General features: G+C 40.8%; 1 protein-coding gene across 3 annotated transcripts in view; it reads right to left on the bottom strand.

The window, feature by feature from the left end:
- Positions 1-19294, bottom strand: part of bsnb (bassoon (presynaptic cytomatrix protein) b) — a 62359-nt gene that overhangs the window by 25947 nt on the left and 17118 nt on the right. For all 3 annotated transcript variants that reach the window (XM_061785177.1, XM_061785178.1, XM_061785179.1), the window contains exon 3: positions 17109-17888. In XM_061785177.1, the coding sequence (XP_061641161.1) occupies positions 17109-17888 (780 nt within the window). The remainder of the gene's footprint in view (positions 1-17108; positions 17889-19294) is intronic.

Raw genomic sequence — 19294 nt, 5'->3', positions numbered from 1 at the left:
TTCTGATGGAGCAACTGACAGGCCAAACAGACAGACTTGCTTTGTTTTCTTCTCTCTCAAGTGCTCTACTGAGAAGCTATATATAAACAGGTGCACTCTCAGAACCAACCATCTGTGCTGGTCCTTTCACACATAAAAAAAAAACCCAAAAATTACTGTGTAGAAATGCTGGTGAGTCACTGCAAATATGATTGTGATTAGTAAAGGTACACGCTGTGTCATATATTTGATGGAACAACCTTACCCAACACCACACCCCTTTCACAACATCTTCACATTATGAAACCTGCTTCACTAAGAGCTCACTTGTGACCCACACGCAATACATGCTACAGTAATGGTGTCGTGTGTGTTCAGTACGTCCCGATGACATAATCTTCCCAGAAATACTCACTTTCAGCAGCCAACATTTTATAGGTTCTAGTAACTTGTGCATTAAAGTAGAGTCAATGTAATGAAGACACAAATGCCTCCATATCCCTGAGATGCCAAACCAAAGTTCCTCGTGAATCAGCAAAATGTGAAGTGGAGATATGAGAAGACCAAACTGGATCTGAGAGTAGCAAATTATTCATGTGGAGTGCTTTAGCTGGTATGGAGGTGCGGAATATGTGCCGCGCTTCCCACCTCCTCCCACACTGGGTGCAGAAAATCAAGCTGCTGTAAAGCAGGAGTTGTTTCGGACATAGTCCTCTAACTCCCAAGCAAACAACTCACTTTGATGTTCCCAAAGTAAAGTGCCGGACCATTACAACACCTGAGGTGTTAATAAAGTCCAGCTAAACTCACTAAAGTTGGAAAAATGGTTGAATGTATCACTTGGCGCTAATAATTGTAATCCACTTGACTTTTGCGTTTGTGTGCATTTGTGTGTGGGCTTACCGTGGGTGGGTGGGTGGGTTGGGTGTGAGGGCGTGTGTGGGTGTGCGCGCGCGCAGGCAGCAGCCTGTTAGTGGGATCATCTTGTTAGTGAATTGGTAACCTCGTTAAATGGCAGGAGGTTAACTTGTCTGCTCACTGGAGAGTGTACTTCACCTTGGCTCTCAACTGGAACTCAGATGCAGCTGACAAGATACACACTAATCTGTCCATTAAGTTGTGAAACCTGTAGTGCCTGTTACAATCCACTGAAACATCAGCATCAGTTTGTCATTAAGAGCATCCTTTTAGCATTTTAGCTCACTACCTGTCGATGATAGCATATATGTACTATGGGCTTATCAAAATACAGTGACGTCACTTCAATGATTAGCGACCAATTTGGATGCGCCCATTCGATAGAAAATGTTGCTGTCAAAGTGTAACAAATGAATATAGAGGTGTATTTTTCAGCTTTTAGGCGCTTTTTCCAGCTAAATTAATTAATTACTACCAATCAAGCTATACATGTTAATTTGGCCATTTTCCATCAGTGATTCCCAACAACTATGCCATGACAATGTGCTCCAAGAGATCATCGTTATCTCATTTCCCTTTATTGGTCTACTTATCATTTGTTTACATCAAATAATGTATCTTTGTCAATCTATCTAGTGATGTATCGTGACAGGCAGCACAATTAATTTGTACCCTGCTCGATAGCAGAAGGTACAATAAACCTGCGTGTTTATCTGTCGCCATTCATACAACAGAATAAAAGCTTTGTGTTCAACCAAACAGACCCAGATTTCACACTGAGTCAGTAAATTCAGACGACATCAGCGATCAGATCAGTAGACAGTATTTGGTGACTTTGTTCTTTGAGATTATTCTAATGTCAAATCTGTCCCTTGGCTCAATAAAGACTTGGAAATACCGTTCAATGTAACATTTTAACATTTATAACCATCATCAAAGTAAATAAAAGTTAACCACTGCTGTTAGTAAAACACTCTGAACTTGCGAGGCGAATGCAAATCATTTCCATCGTAGATATACCTCATGCACTTGCCCCACAAGTGTAAAAAGAAGTTGATCACCATCAATCAAAAGCAACAAAATAGTCTATATTAACTTTGATAAGAGTGCAAACAGGGATGGTAGAGTTTGAGTCTAACCACTTTGATTGCAAGGCCACTTACATTACATAACTTAAGTGTATATTATTTGTTTTCTCTTACCACCCCTTGTTTAGGCTGGTTGTGTTGCAAAGAATCCACAAAGAAAGATATTTTTCCAGAATACGGCATTAGGCTTGAATTAAAAATGGACTCCAGGGACCATTGAAGCTACATATGTACCAGATGGTAGACGACATACAGTACAGTACCTCCCCCAAATCTTAATGTAGATCAGCTACAAATGCATTCCTCCTGATTGTAGAACTAACACTTGCTATTGGTTCATTCCTCGCTAATGGTGCCTTTTCCGCCACCGTACAAATTTCTTTCTGTATTATTAACTCTGGTTAGTTTTGTATTGACCACTTACCATTATACTGTATGTTGTAATTCTCCACAAAGACGCAATGTTTAAAATACAGCAATGTACATCCGTATATTGTCTGGGGCATTGTGAGGCTTGGCTTGCATTTTTTCACAGTCATACGTCTCTGCAGCAGATAAACACACCGTATATCCAGAAAATGAGCTTAAACGCTGTAGGCAGATGGAGGCCGAGCCTAATTTATGATTTGAATTCTGTGGAGGCAATGTGATGCAATAGCAAATGTAAATTCAGTTGGCGGCTTTATGAAATTCAGTTGACAAAGCAGAACGCGGTTGCTGGTATGAGAGACAAAAGTCGAAAGTGAACACCACCACAGGGGCGAGGCGATGCTCCATCCAGGCGACTCGCAGCCGAATAAAAGCTGCCCTTTTATTGTCAAAATAATGAGAGATTGAACACTGCAGGTTATCACACGGAAAAGGTCAGAGAGATTGATCCCATTCTCACAGATTGATCCCAGCTCCCATTGGATTCTTGCTGAGACACAACAGCCACGAGACGTCACATACGCTGGTGTGCATCTGCGTTTGTCTTTGCATGTGTGCTACCAGAGGGCACCCATCTAATGAGGTGCACAAATGCATTATGTGTCCGCACATGTCAGTTCCGTTGTAGCAGGTACATATTCATCAAAATTATGTAATGCTGCACACTTTGAGAGCCATGGAGGAAATATTTAACAAGTATTCAGATTGTACACCCAGAACGACGAGCAAGCCGAATCACAGGTTTGAAAATGAAACATTAGCTCCACAAGAATGATGTTTCTTACAGGCTAATTGCCTAATGTGTGGTGGGTTATCGTCTCACTCATCAGTATAATACAATAAACACCAACTAGATTAAATACAAAGCACAAACAACCAAGTAGCCAATAGGAAACTACAAGCCATATAAAGTTTGCAAATGAAAGTTTAAAGAGGACAAGCACACTTGGACAAGGTAGGATATATGCAACTGTAGGCAGAGATACTGAGAGGAAGCTACAACCTCAGTGTTGCCCTCCTACTGTTAGTCAAGTCACAGCAAGAGTCAGGACCCCCTCGCGTGGGCGTTCTGCCAATAACCAGACTGCAAACTGCAAAAAAGAAATGTCAGCTGTCATTTAACGCACTGGCATATCTCAGTAAGAATAAACATTTGAGCTGTTCACAACGAGAAGTGGACAGGAAAACATTTGTTCTCCTCTGCCTGAAACACATTGGTTTGTGTTTAGTGTTGCATCAGTGGAAATTAAAACTTGACATTTAAACAAAACAAATCACAGGTTATAACCAAAGTATTGTTATACCAAATACCATACAAACAATTATTGTGTTTGTTTTACTAATGCAGAAGTTACACCAAGTATTAAAAGATGCAGATGCATTCTATGCATTAAAGCTCACTTCTGTGAGCTTATGATCAGCACACACACTATTAGGTTCATCTATCCAACTATTTTCTATACTACGTGTTCTCATTAGGGTTATGGGTGAACTGGTGCCTATCTCACTGACTTTGTTTTTTGACAACAGGCTACTCATCACCTCGCGATGTGGCGTGGAAAGCCCTGCGACGACCCAGTGGCATATACTTCAGTCAGCGGAGGTTTTGTAGGGATGTGTAGGCATAAAGCAAAGCAAAGCGAAGCAAATTGATTGATTTAGCGCATTTCATACACAAGATAACTTAATGTGCTTTACATGATTAGAAGCATTACAAAACAAAGAAAAATATAAGCTTAAAAATATTGAACACGAAGAAGAATATAAAATACAATAAAAACAACGTACAGTGCAAGAAAGATCATTTAAAAGTGGAAATGCTCTAAAAAGCATGAGAAAAAATTAAGTTTAAAGAAACAAAGTTTAAGAAAAGAAATGTTTTTGAATGGACTTAAAAACATTCACACTTGAGGCGGATGTCAATTCTGTTGGCAACTGATTCTATTTGTGTGCAGCACAACAGCTAGATGCTACTTCACCACGTTTGCTTTGGACTCTTGAGCTCCACTAAGTAATGAGGTAGCATTCTTTTTTTTTTTTAAATGTTTAATGTCAGAGCAGTTGTATTTGACAGCTGAGCAGGAAGTGGTTTCAGTGCATTCAGTGGACATGCCCACAGTGTTTGAGAGGACAGAAATGGCTAGATTTTTCACAATTTTCAATTCTTCTTTTATACACTTGGCAATATTTTTAAATATTTACATTTGGTAGGGTTGTTAACATTTATTTTCACTTTACAGGGACTTTAAAGCTATGAAAATAGCATTCAAACAACGATGGCAATAGCTTTCATAATAGCTGCAACCCAAAATAATCCTTCACATTTGTGTCTGAGAGAATAATGAGCCATGAACCATACCTCACAGGAGGTCGTAATTAATTTAACAATTGAAGGTCAGGAGAGCAGGTCAGTAGAACTAACGTATGAACATGGACACACTTCCAAAGGCAGGTGTTAAGAGGGTGAACTGGGGATGAGGTTAGGGTGAGTTGAAAATATGTTTGGCTCAGTCAGCATAAGCATTCGATACCACAAGAAGGGCACAGAATAACCCTGAAACACAACATGCAAGGGTGCTGCAGATAAAGTTGCAATTAAGGGCAGAAAATCTAAGACTGCTTTAGATTTGCAGTTCAATCCGATGATATTTTGCCGAGCAGTCAAGTGTAAGGAAACTCTCCCCAAAAGCTTTTTTAATCATCAAGCGCAGTCTGAATGAACAGCGGTTTACGACTACCGAGTGCGCAGTGCGAAGCGTGAACGAGCACGTCACAGGAGTGTGCCAGTCTGCGCCACGCCACGCCGCAGCTGTGACAGGTCGGTCAGAGTCAGCAGGTATATAGGTCAATCCCCCGCGACTCCTTCAATGGGAACACGTGCTCGGGCCTGTGGATTAGAGCGGAAATGAAGGATCATCCACACACAGAACAAGCACCACTCAAGCCCAGTTACAGTCACTTCTATGCAGCATGACCAGACTCATTTGTCATGAATGTGATATGAAATATGGTAGTAAATTCAGAGGATGCCTCGCCGAGCCATTTATACAATACAGAATGTACAATATGCTTTCATTTATATCAACAGGTGAATTTTCCATAAGCCACTCTTGCAGGTATCTGAGCAACTTTCTGAGTAGCAGCAACTGTCTTGTGTGGATACGTGCATGAAAACACAATTTAATGATGATGTTTTAATATACAGTATTTTGTAGAACTGTGCTTGGAGGTAATCGACAACATGACAGAGATCCTGATGACGTTGGGAAAATTATCTGGGATGTTAGCATGCTTGGATTGCACAAACATTGGTACATTTGAACTAATGATTTGAATCGTGATATTGCAACATTGTATGGCAGTTAAAACTGGAATTGCAGTTAAAAAAACAACAACAACACTTTTTATCACATATGTTAAAACTGTCTATATGACCTGACAGCAGAATATTATTAAAATTATCTTTTGAAAAATCATCCCTCTCTGGCCCCATCTAATGCCCCTAATTTAATTTTAATTATTATTATACAACTGAGCACGACAGGACGAGTATAACCAATCAGCGGATGCACAGACAGGAAGCGTGACCAAACAGTCTGTCAAACATTTGTCCTCTGAGCACGATGAGCCACTGTCTTTCTGGTTCTTTTTGTTGAGTAAGCTGGGGGCGTTTCTTTGTGCAGACACGTGAGGAGACGGCGTGAGAACGAGTCGGGGGACATGAAAGGAGGCTAGATTCAAATCTTGCTAGCATTTGGAAAACTTGCACACCCTGCAAATGATTAGATATTTTCACCTGATGTTAGGCTTATATAAGAACAAATATGGCAATGAAGTCAAATTCTATTCTACTGGTTTATTTATGATGACAGATCGTGTATACTGCTGTAAACCACAAGATTGTTTAGTATTTTGTATTTTCAGAAACAGAGAAAATAGGACAGGGGAGTTTTGGGGTTATGGGGATCATAAATCCTTTCAGATGCAAATGAGTTACATCGCGGTTCTAATATTACAATTCAGTAAAACAACATTTTTCAAGTGCAGTTTCAAGATTCGCACAATATCACTTTTTCTGAATGGAACCGATCATCTTTCGGACAGAGTGTGTTGTTGCAAGGCAATGAACAGTCATTTATCATTAAGTGTGTGTCAAGCTTTGTTTGTGTGTGTTTCCTGTCCCTGCAGGACTTGAGGAACGCGAGGTCGGGATTTTTTTCTGTTCTTTGTTTATTCATCATGTCGCCATCAAATTGATTCAGGAAGGGACACCTCTTTTCTGCACGCAGCCCAGCCAGAGTCTTAAGGCTGTCCCACCTCAGCAGGGGGCATTTATCATCACACACTAAAGAAAGACAGATATCTAGAGGAACACAATTGCAAGTGGAACTGTTCGTACTGTACTTTAGTCTCAGTTTCCTAGGAAACAGCATATATTTGTTATTCTATATGGGCATCTATACCACAATTATTAACTCCAATTTGACAGTACAACTAAATTCTCTCATAACGGTAGTCTCAGCGGCGCCACATTCATTCATCAACTAAGTGAAAACAACAATCCCATTTTCCACTTCAATCGTTCAAAGGAAGTCTGAATCTTTGGCCCAACTTCGCTATTTATATATATATAAATATCTATGTTTGTTTGTTCGTCTGCAATCTTTAAAAAGCAGCCAATACAGCTTATTATTATGAATGCAACTATCTCATTGATCATGCGATCACATTGCCTGAGTCATTCTCTGTTCGCCACCTTTTCAGCTTTAAGTAACATTCAAGCTAAATGGCAGTGAGATAAGAGAATGTGGCTGAATAAATGAGGCGTAAGCACCTGTCAATAATTATGTAGTTTGTCAGTAACATCAGAGCACGGGTAGTAAGATGAAAGACTCAAATTTGCTTTTTCTATATTACCGTAGGCCAAATCTCTATCCGCTTATCTCATTGTTATTAAAGCTGCAAACCAATCTTATGTTGTGGTGGGCAGATGCGTCCAAACAGGCGTGTCTTGGCACATGTGTGTGTCCCCAGGACACGTTAATCAGCCTTGTTTTTATATTAGGCGAGCTTCTACAACTAACCTCGTAACACAAGTCATGTACTCTTCTTTATATTCTTCCGTAACTTGCAGACTATCACCGGCGTGCTAGCTGACTCATTCACTGTTGCAGCAACAAAATATTTGGATACTAATTTGACATGTTCAAGCTAGGTTCTTATTGCTCCCGACACCTGTGTGCATTTGACAACTACCGTAGCAAGTCTAGCGTGGTGATTATTATTTGGTGAAAGCACTGTGAAAGATTTCCTCGTGTTTACTATTCCAGAGACAGATTTCACGGTTGCAGTCATTTATTGCTTTAAAAACCACTAGAATTAGTGTTAGGGTTATGTGAACGATTCCGTCATTATAAATTTTTAGGACTCAAGTGGACTTTGTTGTATATTTGATTTGATTACATTTTGAAATTGCTGGCAACAAACAGAAAATGTACATCTGACATCACATTTCGATACAATGCTGCTTCTGTGAAGTCTATCTATCTCTCTGAAATATGCACAGTTGTTCTAAAGATAAGAAAAAAATAACTGGCTTCATAGATACAGGCAGCTTGGAGGCAAAACAGCATTTAAGAGCCTTAAAGGACCGCAAACAATACTTGACAGGTGGTATTCCCTCAAGAGAAAGTACAAGCAGACTGACAATTGCCTCAATTCCCAATCTGCAAATATTCAATGGACGTCTCAAGAAAACAAATCCCAAAATGGCTTTGAGACAGACTCAGTATCCAACATTCAAACACGCAACCAACAGTGACTCCATTAAGTACATTGCACTTGCTTGAGGCAGTGAACTTTGCAGACAGTGAAGCTGAAGAGTTTCCGCTACATGGAGGCAGTGGGTTGGCCATCGCTAACTGAGCACAATGTCCTCATCTAACTTTTGCCTGCCGTGTTATTGTTGTCAGGCCACAGCTCAGAGCAACAGTCGGCCCCTCGCTAACTGATCTGGTCAGCTGCCCGACAGCTGCAGCACAGCGAGATTAGCAAGGGGTTAAATGTAATATGTGAGCGATCAGTGAGCTTTATCTCTTTCATTTTGTCTGTCAATCTCCTGACCCTTTCATCAGAGCGCTCCCTCTGTCTGGCTATCCGCTGACATACAACCACACACCTCCGTTCTATAATCTCAAATTTGTGTTGCATGCCTTTTAGTGTTTGCACCCTCTGAGCTAAGAGCACATAGCACACTCAAAACTAACCCCCCTTCCTCCCTAATGTCCGCATTAGGAAGTAGTTGCTTGCCTGGGGTGCTGCAGAGAGGAGGGAGTGTGTACACCCATCAGGCGGGTGAAATGATGTGTTGAGACAGGAGGACCCAGAAGCAAGGGTGGGGGGAGTGCTCTAGCCCACCTCTGTGGTCTGACAGCGAGAATAGACACGGCGCTGCCAGGGGCCCCCGGAGCATCGCTAAAACTCGTTAGCATAGCCACCAGGCCTTGAAGATGATGAGTCCTGAAAAGGTGATTAACCCAATGCTGAAGTCCCTTGCAGGCCTCGCTGCGACACGTTCACTTTTAAGGTAAGAGAAGTATGGTAGAGGCATAAAACACCACTGCAAAAGGATGGGGGAGGGATTGGTACTTTAAGTTCTATATGCTTCTTGGATAGTCATTCATCAAAAGAGATGCTTTTGCAGCCGGAGCTGGGAACAGGTGGAGGCTGACTTCGGAGACATCTTGTGAAAAATGAACTGCATGCTGCAGGAGGCTTAGCAGAATCAGGCACACAAAAATGCATTCGCAAGTATCAAAATGTGCTACTTCTGCATTTTCCTCTCACTTATCAATTTCCTTTCACCCACAAGTTTACAAGAAGGCAAAACAATACAGCTCACACAAATGCATGTATTCAAAGGCACTAAAATAGTTAAAATTATTATTAAGCTACAAACTCTAGTTCTAATGATGTTAATAAAAACAGAATACAACAATTTACAAATCTTTTCAACCTATATACAATTAAACACACTACAAAGACAATATATTTAATGTTCAAACTGACGAGTTTATTGTTTTGTTTTGCCTGCAACACGTTCCAAAATAGCTGGGACAGAGGTGAAAAAAGTCTGGGGACCAGTACATAGGTGAATAGGCTAATTGGAAACAGGTGAGTGTCATGATTGGGTACAAAAGGAGCATCCCCCAAATGCTCAGTTGTTCACAAACAACGATGGGGCGAGGTTCACCATTTTCTGAACAACCGCATGAGCAAAGAGAGTTTAAGATCAACCTTCGGAATTTTCACGAGTCCACATTTCAAATTCTTTTTGGAAATCATGGACATAGTGTCCTCCGGGCCAAAGAAGGTAAGGACCATTAAGATTGTTCTCAGCGCAGAGTTGAAGAGCCTGCATCTGTGATGGTATGGGGGTGTGTTAGTGCCTATGGCATGGGCAACTTGTGTGAAGGCACCATTAATGCTGAAAGGTACATACAGGTTATGAGCAACATATGCTGCCATCCAAGCAACGTCTTTTTTAGGGACTTCCCTGATAGCAAGACAATGCCAAGCCACAATCTGCATGTGTTACAACAGTGTGGTTTCGTAGTAAAGGAATGTGAGTACTATACTGGCTTGCCAGCAGTCCAGACCGGACTCCCATTGTAAATGTGCGGCGCATTATAAAGTGCAAAATATGACATCGAACACCCTGGATTGTTGAGCAACTGAAGTTGTACATCAAGCAAGAATGGGAAAGAATTCCACCTACAAAGCTTCAACAGTTAGTGTCCTCAGCTCCCAAACGCTTATTGAGTGTTGTTAAAAGGAAAGGTGATGTAACACAGTGGTAAACATGCAAGCATTTTTAAAACGTGTGGCAAGAATCAAATTCAAAATTATTGAATATTTACAAAAAAATAATAGTTTGTCAGTTAAATATATTGTCTTTGTAGTGTATTCAGTAGAATAGAGGTTGAAAAGGATTTGCAAATTGTTGTACTTAGTTTTTACTTCCATTTCACACAATGTCCCAACTTCACTGGAATTGGAGTTTTCATCTATTATACAATATTAAATGTTATGTTATTATTGTAATTATTATTATTAAGCTTTGAAGAGCAGCACAGTGATATACAGGTATAGCGGTTTAGATGAAATCTATGTAACTTCAGTTTATTGTCAAACGCCAAGATCCCAGATATGAGAGTGACCGTCATTTAAGCCACCAAAGCAGCATGCCATCTGTGCAGGTTGCCACATAATCTCAACAGGAAACAGTCACTGCTGGACACCACTTCCTGTCCATAGCTGAGGCACACAATGAATTCTATCGTAGAGTTCTTTGTGGATTAAACATCCCATGTGTAGAATTTTTGAATAGTCCTGTGTAATCTGAAATGCAAGATTTATACTTTTGTTTTGCCATTCCAGTCTTTCTACTCGAACATATTTTCAAGACATTGTATGAGTGTAATCACACAACAAGGCATACTATTCTCTAATGGCACTTATTTGTGGAGGTGGAGCATTACAATGTTGTGTAGGGGGGGTTAAGCACTGTACACGTGGGGATCGCGGCACTCCCACAACACAGATTAGAGAGACGCGGCTATTAGCTCCTTCATCAAAAATCCCCCCCTACTCACACAACACACACACATATACACACACATTATACTCACTGCCTCTGTTTTTTACTATTATATCCAAATCACCTCCTCTAACGTTATCGTATTATGTACAGAGGTTTTAAAATGCTCTCCCTGCTGTTGCAGCTAAAAAAACAGCAACACTACACACCAATGTGTTGGAACAAGAGGACTAAGCTTCAATGTCACAATGTCTACAGAGAGCAATCCAACCACAAGTAATTGCCAACTCAATCAATGTCATCTGAAAGTAGTCTTCAAGTAAGGAATGCAATTGGAGGGAGAAGAGTGCTGACAAGAAGAGGATGTGAGTGGATGTGCATATGTCAACAATTGACACGAGCGACAAGGGGGGAAAACAACTAGAGCATCACAGTAAATAATACAGTTAATGGGAAAGTTTTTCACATCACCTAAATCACAAGGAGAATGTCCAAATTGACTAAGAGCAGCAATAAATCAAAACAGTATAAAACAATGAAATATTAAATACAATCAGGGGTGCACATAATCATTTTGGTGTGGTTCTTAAAGGCGCACCAAAGGTTGTTCCTTAGTGTTCTTTTTTTCCCAGCCCACCAATCTCATGGATGAATTTAAAGTCTTACAGCACACTGTGCAAAGTACAGCCCGTGGGCCACATCCAGCCCATCCACAGTCTCTGACCGGCCTTCGCAGCCGTTATGAGATAAAGATAAAATGGAAAGTATGCGCTGCTTTTGTTTTAATGTGGACGTGTGTCAGCAGTGCAAACAAACAGGAGCAATAACTTGTTTTCAGAGATGCCAACGTAGAGATACTGTCACTGTATTTAGTGACTTTACCGACCAACTATTAAAAAAAAAAGAATAGAGCCAATGCCAACTGTGGTCCTCATGTTAGAAACATTCGGATTTTCTTCACAGTGGAGGGAAGAGAGGAGGAATGTGTCCTGGTAATGATTTGGGAGTCCTAACTAAGAATGGCTAATATGAGTTAGTGGTTTGTGAAAAACAGGAATGTATTATTAGAAAGAGACTGATCAAATTATAAGGCAATGAAATCATGATGATTTTATTTACAGTAATGTATTTACTGTGGCCACCTTGTTTTACTGCTAATGCAAGTATTATTAGTCTTTTTTGATAGCGAACTGATCAACCTTCTCATGTTCTACCTCATGTATTGTAAACCGCAATTAGAATGAATTCAATTTGATCTGCAGGTATTCTTGAAATGCATGCGGCTTCTCGAATTACTGTAGCAGACGTGATCTGCGTGCAAACCGGCTTCCACACGAAGCAACACAAAGGGATATAGAAGTATTAAAAGGCGTCAAGCAGCTGACCGGGGACGGATGGCTGTTTGAATCGGTGATAGTGTACCATCGTCACTTTGGGAGCAGCCAGGCTGCGCTCGGCAAGCTTGGATGCATGATGCCGCCAGCCATCTGGCTTTGGAAGGAACTCCTGAGGGAGATGCAGGCCAGTGCCAACCTTCAGAAAACACTTCCAGCATGTTTGAGAATTAGAATGACATGTTCATCAATACTGAGGGCCTGTGTGAGAGTGGCTGCTGCGTTGCTGTAGTGTTAACGTAGTCACAAATACTGTATATGACTTGCATATATACTGTGTCTGAACAAGACCACTGAAGTCTATGGACATCCCGAATGGAGAAATTGATAAATGGATTAAATGATTAGGGTTGCTATGTTATAGTATGGGTGTAGTTTATAGTTGTTGTTTGGCACAAACAAATGATTAGATGAGAAAACAGCATCAATTGTCAAAGAATGTTAATGGTGTTGAAATAAATAATGTGTTTGAGGGGTACATTCTGTTCCACACAATCTTGTACCTGTATATGCAATTCCTCATTACATTTCACCATGTGCTAAAAATTTACTGTTTTACTGCATCCTGAGTTCCAGCTACACAAAATGAGCTGACGCGTCGTTATTGCAGATGGTGTTGCAAATGATAAAAAGTGCCCTTGTGCACACTTTAATTGCTTCGTCACAGCTGAGCATATTAAAGAATGAAACCGTAAGAGCGCTCTTCAGTAAACTGGAATTAAAAGCCTACAACAAGGAAAGACCACAAGTGAACATCACATCGATATTAGTTGACAAAGCTAAATTCATAACGTCAGTCTAATTTGCGTGAGCAAGACAGCGAGTCCTTCGAAATGCAAAAAAGACAAATTGGCCAATTGTTCAAAGTGTAGTTTGCTATTTGCCCAAAGTCAGATGGGATGGACTCCAACTCCCAGTCACCTTTAACAGGATAAGCAGTATAGAAAATGGATGGATGGATAAATCCCCAATGTGCTGTCAGGGGAACAAATATGTATTTGAGGTTAACACCTAATAGTACGGAACAAATACAAGTTCTCAAAGAGCAAATGGACATTTTGTCCATTCATCCAACAATCTTCGATACCGCTTATTCTCATAAGGGTGGAGGATGTGCTGGTGTGCACCCTAATTTCTTAATTCTGTAGTTTCTACATATCAGAAAAGGAAGCTGTCAGCATTCAATTCTCTTCTAATGCACATGCACGCACACGAAAACATTGACCTTATGTGGCACGAGAAATCAAACACAGCTCTCTCGCTGCTCCACACTCTATGAACTATTTATAATGTTCTCCCTCAATGAATAATTGATAGCTTATGTTTCTCTACACATTTTCTACAGCTTTGTGAGAAATTCCATATTTTTATTAATGATGTTTTAAGTGCCACCGCCTCCAGTTCTATATCTTAAAATGTATGACCACCTCGTATAAGTGCACAAATGTGGACAAATAATGGTATCGCGAAACAGACAGGTCAACTTGAACATAATAAATTATGTCAAACACACTTTTCCATCTACATTTACATTCGAGCAAGAGCCGAAGTTTAGCATCCACTTTGTTGCACCTGCTCCCTTCACTTCTTGCGAGAGATGAATATGCATGTAGTGCACTGTAAACTCTAGGGAAAAGAAAAACGAGACGAGGTTGCTCCTAATCTCTTTGAGAGGCATAATGGAGGAGGAGAGACTCCCAACACCAGGACATCTCATACTGTACATGATCCGCACATGACTTTGGGCACTAATTGATGAGGAATATCTTGCAACACAACAAAGTTGGCGTCCGCGCACACATTAGCTCAGACTTTCACTCTCCTCTCTCATTTATCACCTCGATCGCTTCTCTCCTCCTCCGCTCGTTTTCACACAGACGCTGGCGCTCATTGTCTCGTCACAGATTTGGTGGGGGGGGGACACACAAAGATATATATATGAGGACGAATTATGCATGTTGTCACTCATGAAGAAGCTATATTTGCATCAATATTTGTACTGTACAACAATCTGTTATTTTTTTTGTCACATTTTACACTTTTTACGTAGAATTTATTATGCCAAAGGTGAAATTCAAGAATAAAATTCATTATTATCAGCACTTCAAAATGTACATAATTACTTTGTTCGCTAGCCTCATAACAGAGCTATAACTATTACTACAAACTGTTTACACTGTTAGTATAACTGTTTATAAGATGTTTTTCCATCATTGAAACACTAAGGGAAAAAAAACGTATTTAAGTTATATTAAGCCTTGTGAAGTTCTATGTTCAGCTCACATTGAAATAATCAATAGACATATCCATGCTATCGGGTGTGTAAATGAATGTGAATGGGCTTTGGACGTCTGTGCTAGACATGTGTCCCTAGTGGCAGGGTGTGGTAAGAATGCACTTTTAAGTTTTGTCACCCGGACTTCAAAAACCCCGGTGAGACAGGCAGCTACAATTCTGAATGCAAGTGGGGAAAAAAACGAGGCTGAGAAACAGAAAAGTAAAGTTTGCAGAGATTGGAAGAGGATGAGGACTGTGTCAAACACGCTGTGAAAATCATGCTGGATTCAAAATTCCAGATCTCATCGTACTCACACACTCAGAAACTGCCAGTTTGCTTGGAACAAACACAAAAAGTGTTCACAGCACTGTAAAATAATGCACCTTTTCCTGGAATGAGCTTTGGTATGTAGCTAGTGGAGCTGAAAAACAACCCACGTAATAACAGAGTAAAAGTCATCTACAAGTTTGGTAGATTGTTAGCTCCATAAGCAGTGAAGCTTGAAAGAGGTGTCTGGAAAAGCCTAAAGTCACGTTGTTTCCATAGCAATCTCTGAATGGCATGTACTGGTGCTTGTGACAACCAGACACCAAGGAAGACAAGTTGCGCCCATGAAAAAAAACAATGCCTTGCAGAATGCCTGTGATTATTTCTGTCACTCAATTGGATTTCATTTACATAATTAGATTTGTTAAAGCCCAGCTCTGGAAGTCTATGCACATGTCGTATGTTACCGACTGGATGAAAAATATGACACTGGCAAAATGACCGGGAGACATGGGTTCGCACTGTGATGAGCGACAGCACTTTACAGACAAAAGTATCTGGATCAGACACTGTCTAAAGGGTTAATGTCAGCGCTCTCACCAATAGATAGTTTTTCCATGACATTACGCACCTCTGGACACACCCGCTGCCGTGTTGGAGGTCGATGCATTTTTTATTATTTTTTTCCGGTGCTTACTGGTACAGAGTCTCCTGCCACTGTTTACCGGCACCAATTTTGAATCAGGGCGAGAAGGAAAAGGTTAAGGAAAAGACGGAGATTGTGGTTTTCACGAATCAGCAGAGCTGATCTCACTCCAACCAGCACCCCAGTCCATACATGCATGTTTTTTTTCTGAATACTGCGTTGAAGGTAAGCTTTAACACTTAGCAACGTTAGAAAATGCATGTTACATACTATGCCTACAGTACATAACTCCATTTTCAATGTTATTTTAGTACTCTTTAAGTAACACAGATTTATAAATGATATATCTTACATCGGACATTGGTCGATTGTTGCCATGGTATTACATTTAAACAATTTCTTTGCTTACCGCTAATAGCAGTCGACTTATGCCATGCTAACTGCTATTTAGCCCTGAGGCTAATATTAGGCAAAGTCAATACTCTTACTGTTCCCACAACGTTAGTATGACTTATCCGAAATACCACAAGAAGCTGAAGCGTTAGAAGACAGTGAGAACTAGCTCAAAACCTTTTTGTCTATTGATGAAAGCAGCGTATCCCAAATTTTAGTGAGCCAAGCACCCATTTTACATTTTACAAAAATCTCAGCACAACACCAATTAAAAATGTCACAAAAAGTATGAATTCTAAAATGATGATGATCTCGTCGTTAATCAGTGTGAAATTTGGGTCTGTTCAATGGAAAACAAAACTGATATACTCTCAGAAAGCTCTGTCTTATTCTGTTGTATGAATGGCGACAAGTGGAAACACAAGCTCATTGTACCTTCTGCCATCTAATGGAAGCGCATTTCATTCTTCTGCCAGTCACTGTACATCACTGGCATAGATACATGAACAAATATATAATTGTAATATAATTAACAAATTATATTTTTGTGACAAATGAAGAAGAATTGGATAATTTCCCCTTGATGATCTCGCACGGCTCACGAGTGTACCACTGAACTGCGGTTAGGAATCATTTGATTAAAGGTTGAATCGCAATAATGATGTCCAAATAAGTCTTGGTAGTTTTGTAGTCCGACGGGTCACTGGCAGTAGCTGATCAATTATTGGATATGTATGTAATAAATTATATATTACTTCCATCGTGAGCAGGTTTCTGTATATTCAGACCGATAATGTGGGTAACAACCTCAAACATTACTTGGCAAATTCCACAAAAGACCCAATGATGGAGCATGAAACCAGTCGAAGCAAAGGAAGGTGAAAAGAAGCGATTGATGGCATTTTACAGCACCTGAAGCCAAACACTTTATCATCCACACAGGAATTTTGACATTTTCTCAATGAAAAAAGACAGCCGCAAATTCATAACTACACCACCCCCTGAGCAATAATACGATACAGCATCTCCCACAGAAGCTTGTCGATAGATCATGGAATGGAAAAAATAAACAGCCTGCAGTATGTTGCTCTAAACACATACAGTATTAGGACCTTACCTCGACTAGGTGTGGAGTGGGGTTGAATCCGCACATGTTGCACACTTTGGAGTGGCACTGAGTACAAGTGTTATAGTTGGGTTGTTCAGTTGTGTTGCCTATGTTGAGGACCATCTTGCAAAGAGGACAACAAGCTTTGGGTTTGGAGGAATTTGTCAGAGCGGGTTGCTGCTGAGGTGGAGCTCGAGACCCGTGTTGTGAAGATGGAGGTCCTGAGTGTTTAGGTGCCCCAGGTCCTGGACCATGAGGTCCGGCTGGTTTAGGGGCCTGTTTTGGGGATGGTTGTTGGGGTTGAGTGGTCTCAGATATAAGTGTACTGGCTTGGTTAAGGAGAGAGGCACCAAAGCCAAATAATTTACCAAAGGTCTGCTCAGGAGGTGGGGGCTGTCGTGAAGGAGAGCTGCCTGCGCTGCGCGTCTGGTCCTGGCGGGGGTGGTGAGGTTGGTGGGCAGGGGAGTTTCGGGACAAATCGGGCTGGGACGGGGCTTTGGCCATGCCAGGGAGAGGCACTGCCCCTGGAGGCAACTTTGTTGGTTGCTGACCTGGGCCAGCTGCACCAGTCTGTTTAGAAAGGCCTGAAGCTGGATGTGTCTGCCCTGGCCGAGTCTGAGGGGTTGTCTGTGTCTGAGGGGCAGGCTGAATAGAAGCATCAGGTTTGAGTTCTGGTTTGGCAGCATGAGAAGGAGAGTTTATCTGTTGTTGGCTCTTGGAACGTGGCGTGGTCATATCCATCCCCAATGCTCTCTGCATCTGACAATTCAGGCATAGCCACTCCTGCACCTGAAATAAACAGAGGCAAAATATTACAGTAAGTAAATATCCAGGATGTGCTGTATTCTGTCAAGTGTCCAAAGAAACAACTGGAGAAGTGTTGTAGGTCCTAGCCGATAACATCCTCCAAATTTACTGGTATTACATACAGTATGCACACTAAAGGTTGTTCAAGAAAATCTATCTCTCTCTCTCTCTCTCTCTCTCTCTCTCTCTCTCTCTCTCTCTCTCTATATATATATATATATATATATATATAGTATCTGAGTAAGGATTTAAGCTACCCTTTGCCTTCGGGAAATAATTCATTGGCAAACTGCATTTAGTCAGAAACAAACGTAGGATATAAATTTAACAGGCAAAATGATTTCTGGGCTGTCTCAATCGGACTATGGCAGCCCCGGATTTTGTCATCTTCCGTGTGTCTTTTCTATATCTCGTCTCTTTGTGCTGCTTTCAACATTTCGCCTCACTTTGTGTTGACTTCCTCGTTCAAATCCTCCCACCCATTTTGTTCTTCTATTCTTCTGCTGTGGTCATTTCCTTTACATCTTTCCTGCAGAAACTTTTTGTTTTTTTGCTTGGTTGCATCGAGGTGCATAATAAGGTAAGAGTCATTAAGAGGCCCTCCTCTGCCTGATGGTACATGGCCATGTAATAATTGGCATCCCGGTGATTTGACAGCTGCCACACTATTGTATTGAATTTACGGTCAGTACATGTCGTATCCCTTTATCAGATAAGGCAGCGTATTTGGTAACTCAGGTGGGTGTTCAAAATGGACCCAACGCACTTAGACTGTTGAATCACTATGTATTGTCCAATTGCCTTGTGGTTTTAATTCTAAATCTATAACTACTGTAATGAGTACCCTGTGCAAGGTTACTGCATCGTAAATGATTTCAGTGAAAGGTTGAGTCGGAGGACTAAAACGCAATAAAAGTGTTTGCCTTCATTTTCCTCAAAAACCAAGGGCCATAAACCCTTAAATAGGCAAATGTGGAGACCCCTTGCCCAAACTGTCTGTCTATTTTGAGTCAGTCATTCAACTAGTCACTGATGCTGTGTCCTACTGTTCAGAAATAGTCATCCGTTTGGATTTCTGTTAGCGATTTGGGTGCAAACAACTGCTTTCCTAGTACAACACCACAAATATAAAATGAAAACGGTGGAACTGACTCTCAATCCGCCATGCTTCTCTAATCCTCATGAAACGCGATCCCGCCTGCCTACTCCTAGAAACTCTGAATCAACTAAAATTACATTTGGCACACTTGGGAGTGGCACTGTGTCAGATGCGTTAATCACTTAAGCTAACACAAAGTAAGGCTAATGGAATGAAGTCAAATGAAAAGAGGAATCACGCTCAAACAGCCAGGTGAAGAAAGGAGTGCTTCTCAGACAATGAAGAAATA

Source organism: Phyllopteryx taeniolatus, chromosome 9 (assembly GCF_024500385.1).
Source record: "Phyllopteryx taeniolatus isolate TA_2022b chromosome 9, UOR_Ptae_1.2, whole genome shotgun sequence".
NCBI classification, from domain to species: Eukaryota; Metazoa; Chordata; class Actinopteri; order Syngnathiformes; family Syngnathidae; genus Phyllopteryx; species Phyllopteryx taeniolatus.
Note: the sequence above shows the minus strand (reverse complement) of the source record. Positions and strands in the feature narration are given on the sequence as shown.